Genomic DNA, 26,698 nt, shown 5'->3' with positions numbered 1-26,698 from the left:
GCCTCCCTGGGTTCTGAGGTGTGTGAAGGGGCTGTGGATGCTGGAAAATGTCCCCAGTGCAGAGGAAAAAGGAGCCTGTCAGGATGAGCCTCAGGCTCTGGCCACACTGTCAGGAGCAGCTTTGCCTCCTGGACATCAGGATGTGCTGAGCTCCCATCAGCTGCAATCTTCTTCTTGGCATATTCTCCTTCCCACTTGGCCATTCCTTGACTGGAATCTTCCAATTCCCAACCATGAAGAGCTCCAAGCACCAGCTCAAGTGCTGAAACCCCTGCTTGCTTTCCCTGCTTTTCATCATCAACCAAACCATTCCTGCCAGCCTTCCCTCCTCCCTCCCCCCTTCTCCTTGGAGCCAGCACCTCCTTGAGGAATAGGAAGAAAAAGAATTATAACTGCAATAGATTTTCCCACTGGAGTGGACATTAAATTTTCAGGCTTTCCTCTGGAAACCAAGTGCTTGGACCATTAACACACCTCAAACCAGCAGCATAAAACAATCCCCATAAGAGAAAGAGAGAGAAATGGTGGCAGAGATCAGAAGTGATTAGAATGCAGAGAGGAACCCCAGCTCCCAGGCATCCAAATGATGGATGGGAAATCCCTGCATCCTTTCCTCTCTTTGCAGGGGAAGAAGGGAATGCAGCCCTGACAAGAACAAGGGCTCCTCGTGTGAGGAGGATCAGAGCCAGGAATGATGTTTCTCCAGGAGATTCCCAAGGCCTTCTGGACACAGAAGAAAATTGCCCTTGTCACTTTTTGGGAAACTTAGGAAGCAAAGATCCCCCCAAGCCAGCAGAGACAGTGAGGAAAAAGAACCAAAGATTCAATCCAGCCTTTCCCTTCCTCTGTGCAGTGCTGGAACAACAGTGGGCAGCAGCAGGGTCCATTTATTTGGCCTTTCATCCCCCAGTATGATGGATGAGGATACTGATAAAACAGCTGCCTCTGGGAAACTCTATTTTGGTCCCTGGATTGAATTTCCCCTCCTGGTCACCTCCTTCATGAACTTCGTGTTCTTCCTGGATCCTCGGATGCTGTGTGCAAACTTAAAGAAGATCCTTATGTTAAGGGCTGGGGATTTTCTGCTCTCTTGCTGTCAAATAAAAGCAAGTTTTCTTCCTTGCTTACAGTCAGAGCCTTCCCGTGGGACATTGCCTCAAAGGAAGCCCCACGGATGCCCCTGGGACTGCAGGAAATCTTTGTGGATTTCACCAGCCTGTGAAGTGTTCTGTCCCTTGGCATTCTCAGCTCCCAAAGGTTCCTCAGGGACTGAAGCTGCTCCAGCTTCCAGGCCAAGGAACCAGAGCTGCAGATCCTTCGGGAGAGGGGGAAATGGGGAAACATCCTCATCACTTACAGGGAAGTTTTAGGGAGCCCTGGCATGGGAGTGGTGTGCAGGAGGCTGAGGTTTTGCCCCAGCTCCCTGCTGGGACTTTGCAGCAGTCACTTGTGCTTTTTTAATTTTCTCTCCTGTTTCTGAGGATATTTTCCATTACTTTCTGTCTTGTCTCTGCACAACAGAACTCAAGATAGATTTCTGTACCTGCATTCTGTGACTGTACATTTCCTAGTGCCATGGGACACTGATTTCATTTGGACCTCTAATTTATTTCACAATACTGTGGAATAATTAGAATTATTAAAGCCAAAATGTACTTTGCTGCCTGCTTCTATTAGGCAAAGCAGCTCAGACTGTCAGGTCTTTGGGAGGGAGGAGGAGGCTTGTTTTTTACCCCCTCCCAACCTTTTCTCCTTCATGACCTTTACTTCTTTTCCTAAAATTACCATTCATGCAAAAACTCAGTGGAAGGTGGGTCCCTCATCCCATTGCACCAAATGTTCCTGCAGAGGGAAAGGTTATCCTTTTCATAGCTGTGTTGTAAGGTATATTGGATGATATGATCTGCCCTTTCTGAGCCTAAATCATCAGCTCTAATATGTTTTCCTCCTTTCATTATTGCTATTCCCTCCTCGGAACAAGGATGCTTTCCACCTTGGCTGGAGCATCACTGTCTCTGCTGGCAGCAGAGGGAAAGCCAAGCCTGAGATGCAAGTCATGTAATCATCAGGAGCAAGTAGTGAAATGCAATGGTTTCTAATGAAAGCCTTCAAGTTGCTGACAGAGCTCTTTCTCAAAAAAAAAAAAACAAAAAAACCCAACCCCAAACCACCACCACCAAAAAAACTCACAAAAACCTCAACCTTGAGGCACAGCCAAATGTTCTGGTAAAGTCCTGTCTTTAAGAGAATTCAGAACTGGCTTTGATGGGACTGGGAATCTGCAGCTTTTTCATGGAATAAATCAATCAAGTGAGAGTTTTCCGGGGTATAAACAAGAAAGAATTCCCATGCTATGAAATCAGGCAGCCACATTTTCTAAGGGAGGGTTATTGAGGGAAGTCCAATTGGGAACATCACTTTGGGGTCTAATCAGCTGAAGCAAATCAGGACCACATAGTCCTGAGGGCATGCTATGAAAATCAGAATTTCTGTGTGCTGGGGAGAAGCAATGTGGCTGCATTGGTCCTGAGAAAATGAACAAATTAGAAACAGCAAAACATTTGGGTTGTAGCTTGTTAACATAAATGGTTAATTTTGAGTTGGCCCAGTGTAATTATTCCCCCTTGCTGGTGTTTGTCATTCCATAAAGGTCCCTGTGCACAGGTGAGGTTCACCTGTGGGGTCTGGGACATTGGCTCCAGGGGCAATTTGCTTCTTAAGCTGCATAAGCACTGCAGAGGTGGCAGCTGGAGCCTTCTTGTGTAGCCAAGGCAAGAGGATGGGGATCCAGGGGATCCTGCTGGATCCAGGGTGTCTGGGTCCCCACTCTGCTCCACATGGCACTGCAGGAACCTCTCCTGAGCTGATTCCAAAGCCATCATTGCCTGGGCTCATCCTCACCTACCTGAGATCCTTCCCTCCCTCACTTCCCAATCCTGGCCAGCCAGGTCCTTAGGGACCAAGCCCAGAACTTGGGAAGGGAAGAGAGGAGCTGATTTTTTGAATCCATTTCACTTACAAATTTAGCACCTTGCCATTGTTATGTGTTTCAGAGCCAGGATGGGATGTTAAAAGCCTCTCTGTATTTGCTGCCTTTGCCTTGTCCTGCTCCCCCCCAGCCTCCTCATTCCCTATTCCAAGGAGCCTGGGGAGCCTTTGTGCTCCCAAGCCCAGCAGTCCCCCTGCTGCCGCTGGTTCCATCAACAAAGAGAAAACCTTATCTTCTGATGGACACATACAGCACATTCCTGTGACATTTAAAATCTCCCTTTGTAGCCAACTCAGATATTTTTTGCTGTTAAAAGAAGAGCGTGCAGCCGGGTGATTTCATTACTGCAAATGTTATTACACTGAAAGCCTGGTTGAGACATAATGTCACTGAAGGGAAAATAGGATCCAGCAGCAAGTGTGGCCTGATTGAAGGGTGCTGGGATTCATCACAGGCTGAAAGAAATCTCTCCAACATCAGACCTGCTAATGGGGCAGCTTTTTTCTTCATCAAATCAACCCACGGCTTCCTCAAAGCCCTAAGGCCAGGAATTAGGAAGGAGATTGGAAGGATTTAGGCACCCAGCCCTCCCTGACTTTAGGTCTGAGCTCCTAAGCTGTTCTTGCTGCTTAGAAATGATGGCTGGGCTATGGGGGTTCTCAGTGCCCAGACAGAGTGTGGGGAAAGCAGTGAGTTAGGAGCAGCCCCCAGACCCTGCTGCTGCCTGGCCCTGCTCACCCTGATTCATGCTTGACCCAAGAGCACTCAAGAAGGGAAATACTCACAGACAAGTCTCATCCTCCCTGAAACCAGGGTGAATTTCCTGGGGACTGGCCCTACTTTCTACCTGGACACAGATATAAGTCTCTTTTCTTTTCTTTTCTTTTCTTTTCTTTCTTTTCTTTTCTTTTCTTTTCTTTTCTTTTCTTTTCTTTTCTTTTCTTTTCTTTTCTTTTTTCTTTTCTTTCTTTTCTTCTTTCTTTCTCTTCTCTTCTCTTCTTCTTCTCTTCTCTTTCTCTTCTCTTCTCTTCTCTTTCTCTTCTCTTCTTTCTCTTCTCTTCTTTCCTTCCCTTCCCTTCCTTCCCTTCCCTTCCCTTCCCTTCCCTTCCTTCCCTTCCCTTCCCTTCCCTTCCCTTCCCTTCCCTTCCCTTCCCTTCCCTTCCCTTCCCTTCCTTCCCTTCCCTTCCCTTCCCTTCCCTTCCCTTCCCTTCCTTCCTTCCTTCCTTCCTTCCTTCCTTCCTTCCTTCCCTTCCCTTCCCTCCTTCCCTTTCCCTCCCTTCCCTCCCTTCTCCTTTTTCCTTTCCTTTACCTTTCCTTCCTTTCCTTTCCTTTCCTTTCCTTTCCTTTCCTTCCTTCTTTTCTTTCTATTATTTTATTTCTTTTCTCCAAAGCAGCTTTCCTTAAGGATTTAGGGATTTGCAAGAGTAAGAGGTTGGAGCTTCTCGAGTCAGATGGTTGAGCATCCAGCTCACACCCTTGGATTTGAGCTGCACTTGGAGCAGAACCATCTGAACAGTGTGCTCCACCCCTGCCTTTCAGGTCTGCTTCTGGGGCTGATTTGGTTCTGGGTTTGGAGATGATTTTGCTCTGCTTAAGACAGACTGGACCTTCACTGCAGCTTCTTAAAAAGAGTGGTGGAATAGCTCCTTGCTAAATGGGGATGATGAACATCTCAGCTCGTGCTCTCTTCCAGAGGGGGATGTGGGAAGCTCCCTCTGTGATTCTCTCCCATCTGGACACCTTCTCTGAGCCTTGAAACACACTCAGGTCAGCAGCAAATCTCCCTCCAGCTTTCAGGAAAGTTGGGCCTGAGCCCCAGGCAGCTCTGCTAACAAGATGTGCCAGGCTGAAGTTGAGCACTTAGAGAAGCATCAGGATTTCACAGCAAAATTTTGCCAGCAACTTACTGGTTTTTCAGCTTTTTTCTTTTTTTTCATTTTTCCCTTCTAGTCCTGAGCTGTCCCAGGCTGCTCCTGTCTGTGGATCAGAGGCAAAATGCATCCACCAGCAATTCATGAGTCTCCCTGCTAAAAAGTGACCATTAAACACTGCAAAGTTTTGCAACAACAACAACAAAATTAAAGCAGCTGTGCTCTCTTTCTGGACCAGGGACTTGCTTCTTCCCAAACTGAGGCTCTGCAGGTGCTACAGCTGTCAGACAATGAGCTGTGGTGCCAGTTATTTTCCTCCTCCTTTTCCTTTATCTTTTTTTTTTTACCCTTTTTCTTTCTTTTAATGGAAAATATCTCAGGATTGCCAGAACTCCAGTGACCCCTTCCAGCAGTGAATCCAATACAGCCAAGTGATGAGGCTTTAACTTTCTGGCTGACACTCCTGGAATGGGCACAGAGGGGTTGTGTTACTCACACATCCTCCTTTCCAAGGCTTTATTACCTTCCATCACATTCCTAGCAGGGAATCAGATATTTATTGGGGGCTGGGAGAGGACTTCTCAGCACACAGCTTCTGTCCCAGAGGTGCTGGATGTGGGGGAGCCCCTGGGGGGGGGGTGTCATTGCCTTAAGCTTTGCAATTTCCTCCTGGGCTGCTGGAGCATGGATGGAGCCCCAAAAGAAATCTTTTATCCCTGACCTAAATGTAGGCAAGAAGAGAGTGAGGATTGCTCTTTAGTACTTCAGGACTTTGAGGAAGAGTTGATTTTACCCTGGATTGGTGGCCACACGACCTCAGCCCTTATCAGATAAATTTTTCTATGATTAATTCTGAGGAATACATCCCCACCCCACTTTCTGGTGCTTCATCCATGGTGCACTTAGAGAGGAGCCTGTGCTGGCAAGTGGAGAAGGGGGGGGATTTATTGGCCCCCAGCATCCCCATCCTTTCCCAGGGGCAGTTTCAGTGCTTCATGTAAATCAACATTTATTCACAACCTCAGCCAACTCTGGGGCTCCAGTGCTGCCATCCATCCTGCCACTATCCTTGTCCCAACGGTCACTTTAGCTTGACTTTTAACCTTAACAAGGAGCCTTAATGTACCTTGTTGGGGCTCCAGCCACAGCTGTGCCCGCTTGCTCTCAGCCTTCACCTCTCCCAACCCCCTTCTCTGCATTGGCAGTTTAGCAAAATAGCAAGCCTGGGAACTACAAATCTATTGCCTCCTGTTTATTATGACTGGGGAGAAAATAAACCCTGGCCTCTCCTGTGCTTTCCAGGTGGCTTTTGGACTGCAACAGCATGCATTAGTGGCAAAGTGATTGATCTCTGATCTTTTAAAAAGGGCTGGGAAGAGTCCCAGGGGAATCTGTGTGCACAGGGGAAGAACAATCCAAGGGAAGCAGCAGCTCTGAAACTCTCTAACCCTTGCCTTTGTTTCCTTGTCTTGAGTTTTTCCAGGGCTGACAATGGGCAGAGTGGTGATTTATGTAAAACCAGAGCGCCTCCAGTGGTTGGCAGCTGTGAACTTTTCCAAAGCTGCCCTTAAGCTCAGCTCACTTTGGGGTTTTGCCAGACCCCAACCCCGATTCCTCCCTGCTCCAAGGCTGAGCCCTGGGAGCCTGCAGGTGCCCAATTACTCAGCTGGGAGCTGATTCCACCTCTGTTGTTGTTGAGCCCTCAAGTTTTCAGCAACAGGGGAGCTCCAGGGATACCACAGCTGCCTGCACCAGCATCCTACCCCATCCAACAGCTTTTAAATTCTCTCCCTGTGCCTTGCGTAATTAATTCTTGGGGTGTTTGTTTGCTTCACAGGGCTCTTCAGGACAAAGCTGGAGGCAGACAGGGTCTGACCTGGAGGTGATGAGAAAGGGCAAGGAAACTGAGGAAGAGTCAAAAGTCCAACCAAACCTCACGGTGGGGTTTGGGCCCCCTTGAGCCTGCAGACCAAGTCCCAGGGCTCTAAGTGCCCTCTCTGCTTCTGGAGCTGATAAATCCTGCAGCCCCAGTCCTTTGCTGCAGCTCTGATGTTCATGGAAAACAAGGAAGAGGAGGATTGGAGGCAAAGAGGTCTGGGTTGTGTGTAAGAAAAATTCCCCTATAAGTAGGACACATTGCTTGCTGCTTTTCCTGGATCCAGCTGCCCAGGCATTTCAAAGCACAACTGAGATGTCATTATCTAAGAAGCAGTCACGGGCTTTCTGGGGACTTCTGGCTGCTTTTACAAAGCAATTTCAGTATTATTATTGTTGGAAGAAAAAACAAACTACTAAATCCTCTCTTTTAAATGACCAGCAAGTTCCCTGCAGGCAATGCCTCTGCCAAAAACACTTCTCCCACCTGATTTATTTCATGTAGGTTTTGTTGTTTTCTTTTAAATTCAGGTTTAGCTTTTGTAATGGGGGCTGTAGATGCTTTTGTCAGGAAAAATGTTTTACAGATTACTGGGAATGGATTCCTATGGTGCAGGGAGGGAGGAGTGGCCTCTGCTTGTCCACGATCAAATTGTGTTACAGAGATGTGAAAAGTGGCAAATTTCCTTTTAGGTCACTCCGAGCCCTGTGTTTTTGGAGGGGCACTGGGAAATGAGAAGCTAAATTTTTAATTTTTTTGCAGGTAAATAGAGTTCTGGTGTGGCCTGCAGCTCTGTGTCTGCAGCTGGTGGCAGAGCAGCTGCCTGAGGTGTCACATCCGAGATGTCACATCTGAGATGTCACACCTGAGGTGTCACATCTGCTGCCCCAGCGTGGCTGAGGAAAAGGAACCACTCCTGGCTCAGCCCCTGAGCTGTTTGGGGAGGAGCATTTGGGATGGATGGAGCTGGAGCCTCTGTTCCCTTGGGATCAGGTCCCCACAAACCCTCTGGAGCTGCAGCTGAACCTTTCAAGCCATGCCTGGAGGTCTCTCCTGGGATTTTTTAGCCCTGGGTGAATATTTCTGCAGGTGCAAAAGGAACTGGAGCAGGCAGGAGGGGTGTCTGCCAGGGCTGAGTTCATCCTGCTGAGGTGGTATCCTGGGATAAACACAAGTTCAGCTGAAAAGAGAACAGGAAATTTATCCCTTTTTTTAATCAAACTGGAGGTAAGGAATGCCATGGATTTTCTTAGGAAGTGTCCTCTGGCCTGGAACAGCCAAACAGGTGTTTTTCACACCCCCCTCCCACCTCTGGTTTGAGGGAAGCTTTTCCATTGAAAGCCAGCACTGCAAAAGGGAAATGGGGAATATTCTGCCTGGAAAAGGTTTAAGTGAAATATTGGTTCACTTCTGAAATGAATGATGTCATTTAGAAAATGTCAAAACAAAAAACTCTGATCTTTCAACTTTCTACTTTTTTCTTTTCCTTTTTTTTTTTATTTTTTCCTTTTCCCTAGGAAATAAAAAAAAAGTATTCCCTGGCTTTGACAGGGATTTGTAAATAGTTTGTCACCTCACCACATACATTCCCCCCCTGGCTGATTTCCTTAGCAAATGAAATAAATGCCACCAAGCCAAAGAGGACCCAGCAAAGGGGGGGGACACAAGTTCAGCTGAAATGAACCCCCAGAGGAGCAGCCTGCAGAGCTGGCCCCGGATTTATGATCAGGGTAATCATGCCAGCAGCACCACTTTATTGCCTTTCTCCCTTCTCCTTCTCTGCACGCCTGTGGCTTTCAGTTTGCTGGAGGAGGAGTGAGAGAAGAAGCCGGCAGGAGGAATTTTCCTGTCTTTTTGTTGGGGTTTTTTTGTTTTTTTTTTTTTTATAGTAATGAGCACTTTGTGTGTGTGTGTGTGTGTGTGCAGGCGTGCACACTGGCTCTGCCTCCCTGTCCATCTCCTTCCTCCCTGCTCCATCCATGCACAGCATGATATAAACAAACCTGCCTCTGGACATGTCATGGCTTAAAATAGATGTTCAGACATCAGCCTTGCCACGGCAGCAGCAGCAGCAGCAGCAGCAGCAGCAGGAAGGACATGGCCGACTGGATCTGATCCCAGGCTTCGTTTGGAGCTGAGCAATCCCAGCCCCTCACTAAGGTAGAGTTAAGGGGGTGGGCATCTCCTCCCTCCTGTCTGTCTGTCTGTCTGTCTGCAGGCTCAGCAGCCTCTTCTCCTTCAGCACTGCCCCTTCTCAGCGGGCTCTGGGCACCAAAGCAGCTCTGGATCTCTCCCCCTCACTACAGGGGCTTCGGATGCACCCACCAGCATGGGGGGATTCCCTGGGCTTGGCCAAAAAGGGGAAGGAGGGATGTGGGGGGGTCCTGTGGGGGGGTCTGAGTGCCAGGGATGCTTTGAGGTCCTGGAGATGGGGCAGGTTTTTTTCTCTTCCCCTGCAGCACTAAGGGGGGGCTGGCGGGGTGGTGTGGGGGGGTTGAGATGCTGGGGGGAGCTTTGGGTCCAAGGTTTTGTAGAGCTACATCGCAGGGGAGGTCTGGATTGCTGTTTCCCAAACAGCTGCAGCAATAAGAGGGTCTGCTGTTTGATTTTTGTGTTGGTTTTTTGTTGGCTTTTTTTTGGGGTTGTTTGGGTTTTTTTTTTGGCTAATGAAAGCCTTATCCTGATTATTTAATTGCCTTTTCCAGGCCCTTCTTCTGTTTGTTTCTTACCACTGCCTGGGGCTGGTGGCATGTGGCTGTGCTGCAGCCAAGGTCACAGCAGGTTTAAGGGCCCCAGCACATGGCCAGGCCAAATGCCTTTTCCTGCTGGGGTTTGCCAGTTCCCAGCATGAAGGAGTCCAAAATTCATCTGAGCAGGGAGATGTGTTAGGGTGAAATCTGAATTCCCCCACATGCTGAGGGAATGGGATGGGATGGGATGGGATGGGGGTGGGATGGGATGGGATGGGCAGAGCAGACAGCCTGGGCAGCACCCCAGGGTGCCAGGCAGGCTCTGAAGTGGGAGCCTGGAGCAAGGAGAGGGAAAGAGATATCCAGGAGTCTCTCTCTGGATTCCCTCAGAGCTCTTTCGTGCCCTTGCAATGTTTTCCTCCTCTGCAGATTTGCCAAGAAGTGGCTGGAGGCTGCTGGCTGCTGCTTGGGAAAAAGGGCAAAGCAGAGACAGACAGACAGACAGATGTGCTCTTATCCAGCCCTGAGGTCCCTCTGATTCCTCCCTGGAGTCCCAGAGAGAACTGATCAGTGCTGGGGGGGCTGGGAGGGGATGCTCTTCTTTGGCCCCTTTCCAGGGCAGGGAATTTTGTTCCCATGTCTGGGGGCAGCAGCAAAAGGAGGAACCTCTGAGGATCATCTCAGGGACTGTCACCTGCTCTGGGGGGGTTTCTTGGCATGATCTGAAGGTTTGAGAGCAGAGCTTGGTCCTAGAGGATCTGCTCTGTAAAATGAGCTTTCTCATCCTCTGAAGTTAACTCTTCCCATCCCAAACCAGTCCTGAACTGCTGTACTGGGAGGGCTTCATCCTGTCCCTCCCTCCCCACAGGTTTTTGTGCTTGGTCTGTAGGAGTTTGGGTCCTGGCCAGACTCTGTGTGGTGCCATATGGAATCCTCCACCTGTTTGGGGGGGTTTTCCTCCTCCCAGTCCTGGTGACTTGCCCAGACCTGGCTGCTTTTCATCACTTCTGATCCCAGGTTGGCAACATCAGTTCTGGAGCTGGCATTGTCCTGCTGGCAGGCAAAGCCCCAGAGCCAGCTCAGAAGGGAGGTGGTCCTGTGGAGAACACTCTTTGCCAGCATGGCCTCAACCCAAAGTCTTGGGGCTGGAGCAAAACCTCAGCCTGAGGGGACTCAGCCATCTGCCTTTCTCTCTGGCTCCCTTTCTCAGCCTCTGGCATCACCAGCTTTTCCCCAGCAGTGGGGCTGCTCCAAAGGGAGTGTAGGTGATGCTCTTGGCTCATACTGGGAACCACTGCGGAGCTGACTTGACACAGCCCTCTCAGCAGGAAGGTGAGAACTGAGCATCTCTACCCAAAGGATGCAGCAAGAGGTCTTTAATTGCTCTGATGTTCTCTCCACTGCTTCCAGAACAGGACCGTGGGTGGCAACAGCAGCAGAAGTGACCTCCAGGCCACTCTCCGGCCTTCAGGAACCCACAGGTATGCCTTGTGGGTCTCAGCAGCTCCCATGGCATTCCTGTCCAGGTTTTCCAGGAATGGCACCAGGTCACCAAGCCGAGGCTCACGAGAGGAGCGACACCACCACCCCATCCTCAGCGTCTTTGAGCTGGAGAGGTTGCTGTACACAGGCAAGACAGCCTGTAACCATGCTGATGAGGTCTGGCCAGGGCTCTACCTGGGTGATCAGTAAGTATCAAAAAGGGACAAAAGCTTGAGGGGTGGGGTGGTCTTGGGAGTATTTTTGTCTAATGGGGAAATCTGGCAGGGAGAGGTTGGGAAGAGTGAAGGGAGAGGAGGGGGAGGTACATGGGGACAAAGGAGGGGGACAGAAACAGGACACAGGACACTGCTGGGGTGGGTGCTGTGCCCCTGGGGTCAGGGACTGAGCTTGGCTTCAAGTTTGTGAATCTTCAGTCTGGTGTTTTTCCTTTGGACCCATCCTTCTCGGAGGGAATTTTACAGGAGGGCCCTGGTGCTGTCTTTGGAAACTTCACAGAATCACAGAAGTGTCAGGGTTGGAAGGGACCCTTAAGCTCACCCAGTTCCAACCCCCCTGCTATGGGCAGGGACACCTCCCACCAGCCCAGGTTGCTCAGAGCCCTGTCCAGCCTGGCCTTAAAAACTTCCAGGGACAGATGGGGCTTCCACCACCTCTCTGGGCAACCTGTGCCAGGGTCTCACCACCCTCATGGGGAAGAATTTCCTAACATCCAATCTCAATCTCCCCTCCTCTAATTTGAATCCATTCCCCATGTGCCATCACTCCCTGACATCCTGAAAAGTCCCTCCCCAGCTTTCCTGTAGCCCCTGCAGACACCGGGAGGTCACAATGAGCTCTCCTCAGAGCCTTCTCCTCTCCAGACTGAAAAACCCCAAATCTCTCAGTCTGTCCCCACAGCAGAGCTGCTCCAGCCCTCTGATCACCCTCCTGTCCTTTCTCTGGCCACTCTCCATCCCTTTCTTGTAACAGAAGCTCCAGAAATGGACCCAGAACCAGGTGGGGTCTCACCAGAGCAGGGCAGAGGGGGGGAAATCCCTTCCTATTGACTTGCTGACCATACTTCTCTTGATGCATCCCGGGATCCCGTTTACTTTCTGGGCTGCCCCTTGTATATCCCTAACCTGATTTTCCTCACCTCTTGCACTCCCTCTCACCCTCTGCAGAGATATAGCAGCCAACAGGAGGGAGCTGGCTCAGCTCCACATCACCCACATCCTCAATGCCTCCCACAGCAAGTGGAGGGGGGGTGCTGAGTACTACGAGGGCACGGGCATCCGGTACCTGGGCATCGAGGCCCACGACTCCCCTTCCTTTGACATGAGCCCCTACTTCTACCCTGCAGCTGATTTCATCCACCAAGCACTGAATGAAGGTCAGTGGGGAAAAGCACAGAGCCACAGACTCACAGAACCCCAGAATCATTTGGGTTGGGAAGCACCTCTAGGATCATTCCAACCCTTGCTCCACTCCCCCCGTGGTTCCCAGCCCATAGCACTCAGTGCCACATTCAGTCCCTGCTTAAAAACCTCCAGGGATGGAGAATGCCTCCCTGGGCAGCCCATTCCAGTGCCTGATCACCCTAATATCTATTTTCCTTATTTCCAACCTAACCCTCCCCTGGCAGAGCTTATCCCATGGCCTCTTCTCTGACTCCCAACCCCCCCCTGGCTCCAACCTCCTTTCAGGGAGTTGCAGAGAGTGATGAGGTCTCCCCTGAGCCTCCTCTTCTCCAGCCTCAACACCCCCAGCTCCCTCAGCCCTTCCTCACAGCAATTCTGCTGCATCCCTTCACAGCCTCCTTGCTCTTCCAGAAAGATTTCTGGGAGAGAACTGGGGGAGCAGGGATGGGATGAAACCAGCCCAGGCAGGTGGGAAGTTAGATCAACCTCCTGTTCTATAAGTGTTGTAGGAAACAGAATTATTTCTACCCTGGGATGGTGTCTCCTGCACTGAATTCCCTCTTCCAAAGGGGCAATAGGCTGGGGGAGACCACTGGTCCCCCAGGTCACAATCCCAAGCTGTGGCTGGTCCTGTCCAGCCTGTTTTGGGAGGTGAAAATTCACTGGTAGAAGAGGAGGCCCTCGGTGCATCCTTTCCATCCCCTAAGGGGCTCAACATCTGACCCCAGAGGCTGAGCCACAGCTCCAGGATGCCCCATGCTGCCAACACTTGAGGTCCTCAGGATTATTTTTTTTTTTTTTTTAACACGGGATGTTTGTTCTGCTGTGACACTCCCCTGTGTTTCACCTCCCACCCCAGGAAGGATCCTTGTGCACTGTGCTGTTGGGGTCAGCAGGTCAGCCACCTTGGTCCTCGCCTACCTCATGATCCGGCACCACATGCCCCTGGTAGAAGCCATAAAAACAGTCAAGGATCACCGTGGGATCATCCCCAACAGGGGCTTCTTGCGCCAGCTGGTGGCCCTGGACAATGCCCTGAGGCTGAAGAGGAGTGCCTGAAGGAGGAGGAGAAGAGGGGATGTGTGGTGGGAGTGGTGGGGGTGGGTGGTGCTCACCTTCTATTCACCCCATGTCCTATTTAACCCCAAGACCTGGCTCTTTCTTTTCCTCCTTTCAATGTTTCAGAATGTCAGGAAAGGGATGTTTCAGGGTTTCTCATCTCTGTCACCATTGCAGTCAGCTTTCAGCTGGGGAAGAGGAACAAGTAACAGAATTATGTTGCCCCTCTGTGGATATTTTAGCCACCCACTGGATGTCACCCATCCCTTTCCAGAGCACCCTGCTGGAGGGACAAAGAGGCATTTCAGGGAGAGATTCCATCACAGATTGCTCCATGGGTGCTGCTGCAGGACAGAGGAGAAGCTCTGTGTTCTCAGCACCACAGCAGATAAATCCAGCCCTAGATCTTAAGGGTTGGACTTGATGATCTCTGAGGTCCCTTCCAACCCAGCCAATTCTATGATTCTATGATTCTATGATCTTTATCCACTGGAGGCCACCAACCCCCTGCCCTGCTGCCTGCTGAATGGCTGGGGTGGAGGTTTTCCTCCTTGGCAGCTTGATGGGTGACATGCAGCTGGTTCCTGGGCCCCCCCATCAGCTCAGGGGGTCCCCAGGCATGTGAGTTATTCCTAGGGGTAAAACATAGGCTCTCAACCTCCAATCTTGTCACCTGGGCAGCCCTGATGTGCAGCCTCCTTCTCAGCCTGCTTGCTCCAAGATGCCTGTGGAAGGACTTGGCCCTTTCCTCAATCCCTCTTGGCTCCAGGAAGCCTTTAGGGCTTCACTTCTCCCTCGTGGCAGATGCCTTTGCCAAGCCAGTCCTGTCCCTCCCTCCCCAGACACTCAAGCTCTGTGTGTTCCTTGTCTTGTTTCCTATTTGTTTCTGGTCTGTGTAGCAATGTGAATTATTAGGTCTGGTGTGTGGGCTTGGGCAAAGAGGCCTTTTTGGTGTAGTGTTTGGGTGCCCCCCCTCCCATCTCTAGTGTTAACCAGTAAAAAATAAAAGCAGTGCTAAGGAAAAACCTTGTCCTTCCCTTGTGTGCTTTGTGTTCAGGCTGGGATCTGTCCCAGGAGGCAGAGAAACCACCCCGAGTGCTCTGGGCTGAGATGGACCCGAGTTCTCCCAGCTCCTTAAGCCAGGGACTGAAGCTGTCAGACCCCACTGCTGCCCAGAGCCTGTGCTGGGCTTCCTCACTATTTTATTTTATTTTATTTTATTTTATTTTATTTTATTTTATTATTTTATTTTATTTTATTTTATTTTATTTTATTTTATTTTATTTTATTTTATTTTTCTAGCAGTGGGGACAGCAAGCAAAGCTCCTGAAGGAAAATGGAGCCGGGCTGGCAGTCCCCAGGGTCAGCATCCATCAGGAGGTGGCGATGTTGGTCACCCACAGGCAGGCACCAAACCAGCACCCACCCAGGTTTGCAGCAGGGTTGGGTTTGCAGAGGGACAGAAGTGGGTCCGAGGTGGCACCAGCCCCGTGGGTGCTGGGCTGCTCTTTCAGACCCCCAAAGGTACCAGGAAGACGTGGAGGGCAAGGGAGAAGCTGGTGCTGGGCAGTGTGCAGGGTTTGGTCCATGTCCTGCAGCCCCTCTGGGTGCTGCTGGCGGTGCTGGAGGTGCCAGGAGGTTCGGCAGGGGAGGACTGAGGGGTGGGAAGGTCATAAAATCCTAGAATGGGCTGGGTTGGAAGGGAGCTCAGAGCTCATCAAGTCCAACCCTTGATCCACTCCCCCCGTGGTTCCCAGCCCATGGCACTCAGTGCCACATCCAGGCTCTTTGGAAAGATCTCCAGACACGGAGAATCCACTCCTTCCCTGGGCAGCCCATTCCAATGCCTGATCACCCTCTCCAGAGAGAAATTCTTTCTCATCTCCAACCTAAACCTCCCCTGGCACAACTTGAGACCCTGCCCTCTTGTCTTGCTGAGAAGACAAGAAGTCCTGGCCCGTGTGATGGGTCCCCTGACTGGGTTTTTGGTTGGTTGTTTTTTTTTTTATTGCAGTTGGGGTTTGTGCTCCTGGCTGCTGCTCAGCCCCCCCAGTGGCTCTGGTTGGACAAAGCTGGGATCAGGGAGGCTCCAAGCAGGAGGTGAGGATGGGTTTCATGGATCAGGAAACTAATCCAGAGAGGGAAATGCCTGACAAGAGCCCGTGGGGTGCTGTGGGAGTGCAGTGGGATGGGAAAACATCCTGATTTGGGGAGCACAGCACAGACCCTGCCCCCAAACCTGCCCGATCCTTGGGGGTTTTTGGTGGAGGGGGACGGGCAGGGCCCAGAGGGACAATGTGAGGACAGGCAGGAGAATTTCTCATCCCCTTCCTTCTGCTCACCTGCAGGGTTTCGAGTTTGGGTGGAAATGTCGAGCGTGGTCAAACCCATCCCTGGTGGAAGCCTGAGAGCCAGCAGGAGCTTGGTGCCTTCCAGAAGGTTCCCCCAATGGGCCCGGACAGACAGACGGGTGGGATGGGACCCGGGTAACCCAAACCTGGGCCATGTGCAGAGCTGGGTGCTGGGGCCATGTTCGCGCACCCCCTTTGCCCCCCGTGCAGGGGAGGAGGTGCGTGGGGGGGTGCGGGGATGGGAAGGAAAGCAGAAAAACTCTCGGGGAGGGAAAACACCCGAGTTTTGGAGGTTTCTCCGTGCCCGCAGCTCCCCAGCCTCGGGGCCCCCGGGTGCTCGGGGGGCGGCTCCGGGGCTGCTGCGGGGGGTCGGGGCGGGGTTTGCGGGCAGGGCTGCTCCCGGCTCCCGGCCCAGCCCCGCTCCCGGCCATGGGCGCCCATCCGAACCGGGCCGGGCCCGTGGAGCGGCTGCCGGATGCCCCCGTACCCGTGGTGCAACGGTGAGAGCGGAGCGGGGGGTTCGGGGGGGATGGGGATGGGGTCCTGGTCCCGGTCTCTTCCCGGGGGGGTGGTCTGGGGTCTGGGGGAGCGGACATCCCTCCCTCCGCTGCTTCCCAGTCCCTCCCAGCAGCTCGGGAAGGTTTTGTCCTCTCTCTCGCTCCCTGCTCGCTGCCCATCCCCGCTCCGCAGCCGTGCGGGAGCTCCGGTCCGGTCCGGTTCGGTTCTGGGGCTGTGCGGGTGGGGATGAGCCCAGGGAGCAGTTTTAGTTCCAGAGAAGCGAATCCTCCTCAGCTCCCAGGGTTAAAGACTCGATGAGTTTGCCGTCGTTTCGTGTGCTGCTTGAAATGGGAAACAAAAGAAAAGAAACAACCCAAAACCAAACCCCAACCCCAACCCCAACCTTCTTTCGTGCCTCCAGAGAAGTGGAATAAACTTCTTTTTAAAGGACCCCAGCCCAGGCCCTGCCTCCTGGCTCTGGTGTTCGCTGTAAGAAATCCTCAGGAACGTGGGGCTGAGTTTGCACATGTGGAGGGGGTTTGGGATTAAATGAGAAGTGGTTTATTTTCCTGGCTAAATAGCTGAGAAGCTGCGCTGGGAATTCCACCATCAAAGCCCTGCCTCGGCAACAAAGGCTGGGTTATTTTAATTTATGAAAAAGTTCCAGGCTTTGAAGCTAAATCTAATGCAACCAGTGGCTCCCTCTCCTGTAACTCAGACCTTGTGTCTTCTTGTGCAACTCGGGGACAAGAAGCTGCTGGTCCTGCAGGGTTAGCCCTGGGCATGTGGTGGGTGAATGAGTTTCCATTAAACAGGGGAAGTAAAAGCTGCAGAGCAGCAAATGCAAACTGGGCTGGGTTAAAGAAACATCCTAAATATGAGAGGCTTTGCTTACAGAGGCTCTGAGCAGCTCTGAGCTTTGGGAAACACCAGAAACAGAGCCCATCCTTGTTCAAAGGCCAAGCCATGAGTTTAGGAGACCAGCTGTGGGCATCTGACCTGAGCATTTTGGCTTTAAGCCCCAAAGTCACCAATGTTCAAAGCAGCAGAGCCCAGCAAAATTCCTGCTCTGTGTGCTGTGAGGGACCTGAAAAGAACTGGGGCTGTTGGTGTGAGACCCAGCTGAAGAAATCACATTTTTCAACCTAAAGAAGTTTATTCAACAGGCCATGTTGCTGCCTCACGCATTTCAGCTGCTCTTTCCATCATGTTTTTCTCTGCTGCTCAGCTGTAGTCCCACGGGACTGGTATGTCACTGGCCACAGAGCCAGGTGGCTTCCTTGGGAAGGGATCTGGTTGTCCGATGGAAATCTGCTTGGCTTGGGGGCAACTTTTTGCAGGAAGCCCATCCCATGCATCCCAGCAAAACTTACATGGAAGCTGCATCCAATTTTTGGTATACAAAGCCCACAGCTTTTGTGTGGGGAGAGACAGAATGGTTTTTATTTAATGGCCTGCTTGAGAGTTCCATTTGTTTTACTGAACAAGAATTGGGGAGAGGGAGCAGCTCTGCTCAGCAAAATCTCTGTGCAGTCCTGGCAGAAAACTTGTGGCTGTTTTGACTTGAAATCCTGAGAAATGCTGGCAAAGTGTTTGTGGTGGCAAGCCCCAGCCCTGGCTGGTTGGGATGTATCCCTTGCTGCTTCAGCTTACAGAGAAGAGGTTTGCTTGAAAAGCCCTTTGCAGGCACCCTGAGCCACCTTTCTGAGCATCCCTGGAGTGAGAGGAACCCCAAAAGCCAACGTGTGGCTGTGGGTACTCCCAAAGACGTTTCATGATCCCTCTGGTCTCAGTTTTCAGCTAAATAATTGTTTGCCCGTTCTGGTTTTGGGTACTAAACTGGTAGAATTAAGGCAGTGGAAGGGGTTAGGTTGAGGTTGGCTTTAATGCCCATCAGGGCTTCATTTTGGGGTGGTTAAAGCCAGATTTGCTCATTCTCCTTGAGCTAAAAATCAGGCAAAGGGCTTTGTGCTAATGAAAACCATTGCTCAGCCAATGTGCCCCCCATCCCCATGAGCTCTCCTGGGGAGGAGCAGGAGGGGAAGGGGCTGTTTGGGGTCAAGTTTGGGGTCACTTTTCCCATTGCCTTCCTGAGACACACTGCTCCAGGGCTTATCCTGGCAGGACCTTGGCTGATGGCTGCTCCCCAAGCAGGGAAGGGAACTTCTCCAGAGCCACCCTCACTTCTCAGCCCTGCAGCCTGGAGCTGATGAATTCTTGAAAGCCTCAGTGACAGGAATGAGCTGGGGAGTCTAAAATTATCACTGCCAGCTGTGTTGGGGCTGCCAGGGACACCTTAGACTGAAGTCCTCTCTGCTTCCTTCAGTACAGGGCTGCAAGTTACAGCATCTCTTGTCCACCTCAGGTTTTTTGGGGATTTTGTTCTGCATAGGGACATCCTGTGCAGAGCTGTGAGGTCTGGGTGTTTCAGGGGTTTGTTTCTGGGTGTTTCAGGTGAGGTTTGGGTGTGATGTTCAGAGGTTTGCATGCTGGGTTTTGAGTCCCTTACTTAAACTGAGGACAGAGGATGCTCTGGGGGGGGTGAGTGTGAGCTCAGCAGGGTTTGGCATCCCTGGGACTTTCCTTCCCAGCCCACCTTGTGCTTCTCCTGGAAGCTGGGAGCTGGGTGCAGGGCAAGTCCTGATGCTGGCCAGCAGCAGCAGCCCTTTGGGCCCCTCTCAGGAGGCTCTCATTCTGGTTTGTTTGTTGCCCCAGCTCTCAGGGCGATGCAGGGGAAAGGCTGGTGCTGCTCAGCAGATTCTCAGAATAGTTCTCAGCTGGAAGTACACATAGGAAACGTTATTGTTTGCTTCTGACCCCTTATTGTTAGCACAAGCTACTGCTCTGTCTGGCAGCTTTGAAGGAGGCTTCCTCCCTCCATCACAGCTGCTCCCTCTGCTTCCACCATTACCTCATTCACTTGCTCAGTGGGGTTTTTTTTTAGACCTGATACACCTCTTTATTTATTTATTTTTTTTTATTTCAGGAGAGGATTTCTCAATCTTTCCAGAAGGGAAATGGGGGGGGGTGCGAGAGAAAGAGAAAAAATAACAACCTTTCCTATTGTCTTTTCCTGCACCTGGTGGTCTCCAGAGCAGAAGGCTGGGAGAGAGGTGACCTGACAATACAAATCTCCCTGTCTTGCTCTGGGGATGAGGTAGGCTGAGGGAATCATCTCTGGCAATTACAAAGAGGTGAAGCCTCAGCCCTGCTAGGAGCCAGGAAAATTCCCATTTTCCTTCAGTGCAGCCTCCTGCCTGGTTCCCTCTGTCCTCTTGGCACTCCCAGGGCAGCTTGGATTTCCAAGCACAGCTATCCAGGGACAGCTGGGAATTGATGTCGGCTCAGGGCAGGATCTCTAGCCCAGGGATTTCCTCCCTGCTCATCCCTGCCTGGGGCTGCCCTTGCTGTGGCAGATGTCCCAGGCCCCTCTGGAGGCAAGACCTGGGCTCTTCCTGGCTCCCTTGGGGATCTCCAGGGAGCAAATTTCATCCTCTCGTCCGAGAAGCAGGCAGAGGAATTCAGCAGGCTGTAATTAAACCCAGAAGTGTTCCTGGAGGAGTTCTTTTTTGATAGGATTGAGGAGCAGAGGGTGCTGGGTGGAAGGGGAAGGGGGGAGATGCTCTGCTGGGCACAGATGGGGCTCAGGGGCTGCTTTCCCTGAAAGCCCCATCTGGGTGAGACCTGATGAGAAATCAAAGCTCCAGCTCCTGTGGGGTCAGGATGATTTTGGGACAGAAAAAGCAGAGCTCACTGACTGCCAGAGCCTTCCTTGGCATCATCTGCACGGGCTCTGGTGTTGCCTTTCCACCCGAGTGGTTGGGGACCCTCCTGGGGTGGCCACTGGCTCTGCTCAGCTCCTCTGAATTTCCCCCCTTGGTGTTGGGACTTCTGAGGCCCAGGCAGTGCCTGGTGTGTGCTGGCACCCAGGTTTTGGGGTGCCAAAAAGGGGATTTGGTCACTGTGGTGCTCAACGTGCTCCTGTATGGCCCCAGCACCAAAACCAAAACCAAAACCAGCCCCTTGCTCTCTCTGGCTCCCACTGAGCAATGACAGATGCCAGCTGGGCTTGTTCTGCAAACTCTTTTTTTTATTATTATTTTTTCTTCTCTCTGTCCTTCCCTAAATCCCCTTCCAGCCTCCATGGATTTCTCTGGAGATGGAAGCACGGAGCCTCCTCTCCTCCCAGGTGCCTGGGTCCTGCCTGGGGTAAATTTGTGCTGCTGGAGGAGGATTTTGTGGCTGTGGAAATGCAGCAGCTTGTGCTGCCAGGTCACAGGCCAGGAGAGAAACCTCCAATGTCCTGGCTTTGCTTTCTGCCCCCTTTCCAAACTCTGGAGGGTACAGAGTCAGCCCAGGCTCTCCCCCTCTTACAGCACATTTTTTTTTCTGTTTGTTTGGTTTTTTCCCCCCCCCTCCATCTCTTTTTTTCCCCCTTTCTAAATGCTGATTTTTTCTCTTTCCACCCCAAAGGGTGCTCCTGCAGCCTGGGGTTGATTTACACCCCTAAACCCTGCACGATGCCCCCCATCACCTTCCAGGATCTGCCCCTCAACCTCTACATGGTCATTTTTGGCACTGGCATCTTCGTCTTCGTGCTCAGCCTCATCTTCTGCTGCTACTTCATCAGGTGAGCTTGTGGGGGGGAGGGGCAGCACCCCCTGGGGCATCCCAACACCCCCATTTTTGGTTTGTTTTTTTTTTTTTAAATCCTGCCTGGAGGATTTGAAGGTGAAGAAGGAGCTGGGGGTGTTCCCTCCACCGAAAGTGAGGGGGGCGTGGGGGTGGGAATTGGGGATTTTCCCCCATGGGAATCCCAGTTTTTGGGGGAGCTGCTGCCCAGGAGGATCTGCCCTAAGGAGCAGGGTTGGCTCCTGCTCCCCCAGGGACTGGAAGGAGGCAGGAAAAGCAGGAAAGGGGCTCTTGTTTTTCCGTGGGATGCATTGTGTTGGGCAGTGCTGCGGGGAGGGGGGGGTTGGGATTTTTCTTGACATTACCCTACCCAGAAGGGCTATTTTTAAACCCAAAACCCAAGGCAGCAGAGCCCCGGGTGGCTCAGGGCTTCCTTCAGGATATCCCGGCTCTGCCAACCTCCTGTGCTGCTCCCAAACAGTTTGGGGGCACAGTTTTGGGGGGCATTTTAGGGGCTCATCTTTGGGGACACATTTTAGAGGCACATTTTTGGGGGGCACATCATTTTGGGCACATTTTTAGGGCTCGTTTTTTGGGGGCACATTTTTGGGCTACATTTTTTGGGCATATTTGGGGGGCACATTTTTGGGGGGCACGTTTTTTGGGGCTCATTTTTTGGGGGCACATTTTTGGGGGGCATTTTAGGGGCTCATCTTTGGGGGCACATTTTAGAGGCACATTTTTGAGGCTCATTTATTTGGGCTCATTTTTGGGGGCACATTTTTTGGGCATATTTGGGGGACACATTTTGGGGGGCATGTTTTTGGGGGCACATTTTTTGAGCTACATTTTTTGGGCATTTTTGGGGGGCACGTTTTTTGGGCACATGTTTGGGGCACAGTTTTTGGGGTACATTTTTTAGGGGCACATTTTTTGAGACACATTTTGGGGACACAATTTTTGGGGCACTTTTTTGGGGGCTCATTTTTTGGGGCACATTTTTGGGGGAATTTTAGGGGCTCATTTTTGGGGGGCACATTTTAAAGGCACATTTTTGGGCACATTTTTGGGGCTCATTTTTTGGTCACATTTTTGGGGCACACTTTTGGGGTACATTTTTTAGGGGCACATTTTTTGAGACACATTTTGGGGACACAATTTTTGGGGCACTTTTTTGGGGGGCACATTTTTTGGACTACATTTTTTGGGCATATTTGGGGGGCACATTTTTGGGGGCTCATTTTTGGGGCTCATTTTTGGGGGGCATATTTTTGGGGGGAATTTTAGGGGCTCATTTTTGGGGGGCACATTTTAGAGGCACATTTTTGGGGCTCATTTTTTGGGGGCACATTTTTTGAGCTACATTTTTTGGGCATTTTTGGGGGGCACATTTTTGGGGGGCACGTTTTTTGGGCACATGTTTGGGGCACAGTTTTTGGGGTACATTTTTTAGGGGTACATTTTTTGAGACACATTTTGGGGACACAATTTTTGGGGCACATTTTTTGGGGGAATTTTAGGGGCTCATTTTTGGGGGCACATTTTAGAGGCACATTTTTGGGCACATTTTTGGGGCTCATTTTTTGTGGGCACATTTTTTGGGGGTACATTTTTTGGGCACAGTTTTTAGGGCACATGTTTGGGGCACCATTTTTGGGGGCAACCATATTTGGGGCACTTTTTTGGGCACATTTTTGGGGGCACAATTTTTGGGGTACATTTTTTAGGGCATATTTTTGAGACACATTTTGGGGGCACCAATTTTTGGCACATTTTGGGCACATTTTTGGGGGCTCTTTTTGGGGCTCATTTTTGGGGCACGTTTTGGGGGGCATTTTAGGGGCTCATCTTTGGGGGCACATTTTAGAGGCACATTTTTGAGGCTCATTTATTTGGGCTCATTTTTGGGGGCACATTTTGGGGGGCATGTTTTGGGGGCACATTTTTTGAGCTACATTTTTTGGGCATTTTTGGGGGGCACGTTTTTTGGGCACATGTTTGGGGCACAGTTTTTGGGGTACATTTTTTAGGGGCACATTTTTTGAGACACATTTTGGGGACACAATTTTTGGGCACATTTTTGGGGCTCATTTTTTGTGGGCACATTTTTTGGGGGTACATTTTTTGGGCACAGTTTTTAGGGCACATGTTTGGGGCACATTTTTGGGGGGCACATATTTTGGGGCACGTTTTTTGGGCACATTTTTGGGGCACAATTTTTGGGGTACATTTTTTAGGGGCATATTTTTGAGACACATTTTGGGGGCACAATTTTTGGGCACATTTTTTGGGGGCACATTTTGGGACATTTTGGGGCACATTTTTTTAGGGCACATTGTTGGGGGCTCATTTTTTGGGGGCATATTTTTGGGGGGAATTTTAGGGGCTCATTTTTGGGGGGGCACAATTTAGAGGCACATTTTTGGGGCTCATTTTTTGGGGGTACATTTTTTGGGCACAGTTTTTGGGGCACATTTTTGGGGTACATTTTTTAGGGGCACATTTTTGAGACACATTTTGGGGGCACAATTTTTGGGGGCATATTTTTGGGGGGAATTTTAGGGGCTCATCTTTGGGGGCACATTTTAGAGGCACATTTTTGGGGCTCATTTTTGGGGCACATTTTTTGGGGGCTCATTTTTTGGGTCACAATTTTGGGGGCACATTTTTGGGACATTTTTGGGGCACATTTTTTAGGGCACATTGTTGGGGGCTCATTTTTTGGGGGCACATTTTTGGGGCACATTTTACCTCTGTCCCCCTCCCCGTTTCCTTTCCCCCCCCCCCTTGTGTCTTGCTGCCTTTTCTGCCCCACACTTTTATTTTTTTCCCAGCTCCTCATCCAAGGTCACTGCGGGGCTGGGAGCTGAAATGCTGGGAATGGGAATAATGGGAATAAATAATGGGAATGGAGCATTTCCTGCAGCACCAAGGACTTCCGAAGGGAAAACTGACTTTTTCCTGTAAAACTCTGCTTTTTTGCTGTAAAACTTCCTTTTTTTCCTGTAAAACTCTGATTTTTCCTGTAAAACTTCCCTTTTTTCCTGTAAAACTCTGCTTTTTTCCTATAAAACTCTGGTTTTTTCCTGTCAAACTCTGCTTTTTCGGTGTAAAACTGCTTTTTTTTTTCTCCCCCTTTCCAGCAAGCTGCGGCACCAAGCTCAGAGCGAGCGGTTTGGGTACAAAGAGGTAAATTCCAGGGGTTTTCCAGGGGGAGGAGGTGGGTGGGGATTGGTGCTGCTGGAGATGGGATGGGATGGGATGGGGATGGGATGGGATGGGATGGGATGGGATGGGATGGGATGGGATGGGATGGGATGGGGTGGGATGGGATGGGATAGGGTGGGATGGGGTGGGATGGATGGGATGGGCTAGAATGGGGTGGGATGAGGTGAGGTGGGGTGGGATGGGGGTGGGATGGGATGGGATGGATGAGGTGGGATGTGATGGATGGGGTGGGATGGGGGTGGGGGTGGGGATGGGATGGGGATGGGATGGGATGGGGGTGGGGATGGGGGGGGTGGGGGATGGGATGGGATGGGATGGGATGGGGGGGTGGGGTGGGGATGGGATGGGATGGGGTGGGATGGGATGGGATGGGATGGGGATGGGATGGGGTGGGATGGGGGTGGGGGATGGGATGGGGTGGGGATGGGATGGGTGGGGTGGGATGGGATGGGATGGGATGGGTGGATGGGGTGGGATGGGGGTGGGGTGGGGATGGGATGGGATGGGATGGGGTGGGATGGGGGTGGGGTGGGTGGGATGGGGATGGGATGGGGGTGGGGTGGGATGGAGGCTCCACCTGCCCCTTCCTGCCTCGTTTTTCAGCCTAATCCTTCCCTTCTTCATCCTTTTCCTCCTTTTTTTTTATTTTTCCCCTTCAGGTGGTTCTGAAAGGTGATGCCCGGAGGCTGAACGTGCACGGGGTGAGTGGGAGCACCCACGGGTGGGGCTGGAGTGGGAGGGGCTGATGCTCCCACTGCTCCAGAGGGTGTGGGGAGGGAAAGCTCCATCCCCAGGGAACCGAGCTGGAAATCCCCTGGGAAAATCCCCACCTGGTGGGAAGCAGAACCACGCGTGGGCGTGGGTTCGGGGGGGGTTCTGACCCACTCTGCCTCCCCCCCCCTCTGCAGCAAACCTGTGCTGTCTGCCTGGAGGATTTTAAGGTGAAGGAGGAGCTGGGGGTGCTCCCGTGCCAGCACGGCTTCCACCGAAAGTGAGTGCGGCGTGGGGGGGGGACGTGGGGATGGGGAGTGGGGATTTTCCCCCGTGGGAATCCCACCCACTCCCTCCCAACCCCCCCCAGGTGCCTCCTGAAGTGGTTGGAAATTCGCTGCGTCTGCCCCATGTGTAACAAACCCATGGCGGGCCCGGCCCAGCCCCGCCCCGGGATCGGAACCATCCTGGATGAGTTGGTGTGAGCAGCCAGAGCCTGCCGGGATCCTGCCGGGACCGAGAGCCGGATCTCGCCGGTACCGAGAGCTGGATCCTGCCGGGACCGAGAGCTGGATCCTGCCGGGACCGGGAGCCGGAGCCTGCCGGGACCGGGAGCCGGAGCCGCCGGGGACCGAGAGCCGAATCCCGCCGGACCGGAGCCGGATCCCGCCGGGACCGAGAGCTGGATCCTGCCAGGATCCTACCGGGACCAGGAGCCGGATCCTGCCGGGACCGAGAGCCGGATCCTGCCAGGATCCTACCGGGACCGAGAGCCGGATCCCACCGGGACTGAGAGCCGGATCCTGCCGGGACCGAGATCCAGGTCCTGCCAGGATCCCACCGGGACCGAGATCCGGATCCTGCCGGGACCGAGGGAGGAGTCGGAATTCCACAGGGACCGCCCCCCCCCCGTACGGTGGCTCCGGACCCAGGGATCCAACAATCCCGGGAGGAATTCGGGGATTCTGAGCTGGGATTTTGAACTCGCGGCGTTGCTTTTATTTTCCGGGGTTTTTTTTCGTTTGGTTTTCATTTGGTTTGGATTTTTGTTATTTTATCGGGGATTTTTTGGGGGGGTTGTTGATTTTTTTTAATTTGTGTTTGGTTGGTTTGGGTTTGTTCTCTTCGTTCTTTTGCTTCTTTCCTTTTGTTTTGCTGCTTTTGTTCAGTTTTTTGTTTTTATTTTTGTTGGGGTTTTTTGGTTTTTTGTTGTTTTTTTCTCTTTGTTTTGTTTCTTGAGTTTTTTTTTTTATTTATTTAGGTTTTCTTGTCCTTTTTCATTTGTTTTTTTGTGTGTGGTGTTTTTTATTTTTTAAATCCGTTGTTTTGTTGTGGTTTTTGTTACCTCCCTCTTGTTCCGATCCCACTGTCACGCGGGGGGGTGGTTTCCCCCGTGGGAAACCGAGCCCCTCTCCCCCTTTGCCGCACCGAGGATTCTTGTAGCAGTCCCCACGCTCCGGGGGTTCTGATCCATTTCCTGCACAGCTTGGATTCAACGGACAAATCCCGGGGCGGGCTGAGCCGGGGCTGCTCGGGGACTTTCATGACCCCCAAACCGCCGGAATTCGCCCCAAAAACCACCTCTAAATCCACATAACTGCCCCAAATCCGCTCTGTTGTTTAGACACTTCAATGACAAGTAGTGACGTCAGCAGTGACGTCACCCCCGGCGCTCAGATGGGTCCATGTGTGCCACGTCGTAACGTCAGGGCGCACACGTCACGCAGCCGCGTGCCACTCCCATTCATCATTCGCGCTGAACCGGAAGGATCAAACAGAAGCCGCTCCCAGCGCCTCCTCCCACCGCCCCGCTCCTCACCCCTAGCTCAGGGCGAGACGCGGCCGCTCCCCGCCACTCCCCCCGTGTCCCGCTGCCCAATCTCCCGCACC

The 26,698-nt window shown here is 51.8% G+C and overlaps 2 protein-coding genes and 1 non-coding gene across 5 annotated transcripts; 2 read left to right on the top strand and 1 right to left on the bottom strand.

The window, feature by feature from the left end:
- The first annotated feature begins 8,626 nt into the window (after positions 1-8,626).
- Positions 8,627-14,413, top strand: DUSP26 (dual specificity phosphatase 26). 3 transcript variants are annotated; one of them, XM_030463959.1, is made up of 5 exons: positions 8,782-8,896; positions 10,637-10,758; positions 10,837-11,114; positions 12,093-12,301; positions 13,189-14,413. In XM_030463959.1, the coding sequence occupies exons 3-5, from the start codon at positions 10,936-10,938 to the stop codon at positions 13,386-13,388; spliced, it is 588 nt and encodes a 195-aa protein (XP_030319819.1). In that variant the 5' UTR covers positions 8,782-8,896; positions 10,637-10,758; positions 10,837-10,935; the 3' UTR covers positions 13,389-14,413. The 3 variants fall into 3 exon arrangements, with proteins under 3 accessions (XP_030319818.1, XP_030319820.1, XP_030319819.1); XM_030463958.1 differs by lacking the exon at positions 10,637-10,758 and having other exon boundaries at positions 8,627-8,896; XM_030463960.1 differs by lacking the exon at positions 10,637-10,758 and having other exon boundaries at positions 8,646-8,896; positions 10,842-11,114.
- Positions 14,414-16,157: 1,744 nt separating this feature from the next.
- RNF122 (ring finger protein 122) lies at positions 16,158-25,442 on the top strand. Its single transcript, XM_030463961.1, has 6 exons — positions 16,158-16,239; positions 20,711-20,867; positions 24,013-24,058; positions 24,757-24,798; positions 25,006-25,088; positions 25,179-25,442. The coding sequence occupies exons 1-6, from the start codon at positions 16,215-16,217 to the stop codon at positions 25,291-25,293; spliced, it is 468 nt and encodes a 155-aa protein (XP_030319821.1). The 5' UTR covers positions 16,158-16,214; the 3' UTR covers positions 25,294-25,442.
- A 1,037-nt stretch (positions 25,443-26,479) lies between these two features.
- On the bottom strand, positions 26,480-26,579 carry LOC115599567. Its single transcript, XR_003988499.1, has one exon. It is a non-coding gene; the product is annotated as a small nucleolar RNA U13 (small nucleolar RNA).
- Between the last annotated feature and the right edge of the window lie 119 nt (positions 26,580-26,698).

This window comes from Calypte anna, chromosome 22 (genome assembly GCF_003957555.1).
Source record: "Calypte anna isolate BGI_N300 chromosome 22, bCalAnn1_v1.p, whole genome shotgun sequence".
Taxonomy (NCBI): domain Eukaryota; kingdom Metazoa; phylum Chordata; class Aves; order Apodiformes; family Trochilidae; genus Calypte; species Calypte anna.
The sequence above is the reverse complement of the archived record's forward strand: the minus strand, read 5'-3'. Positions and strand labels throughout refer to the sequence as shown.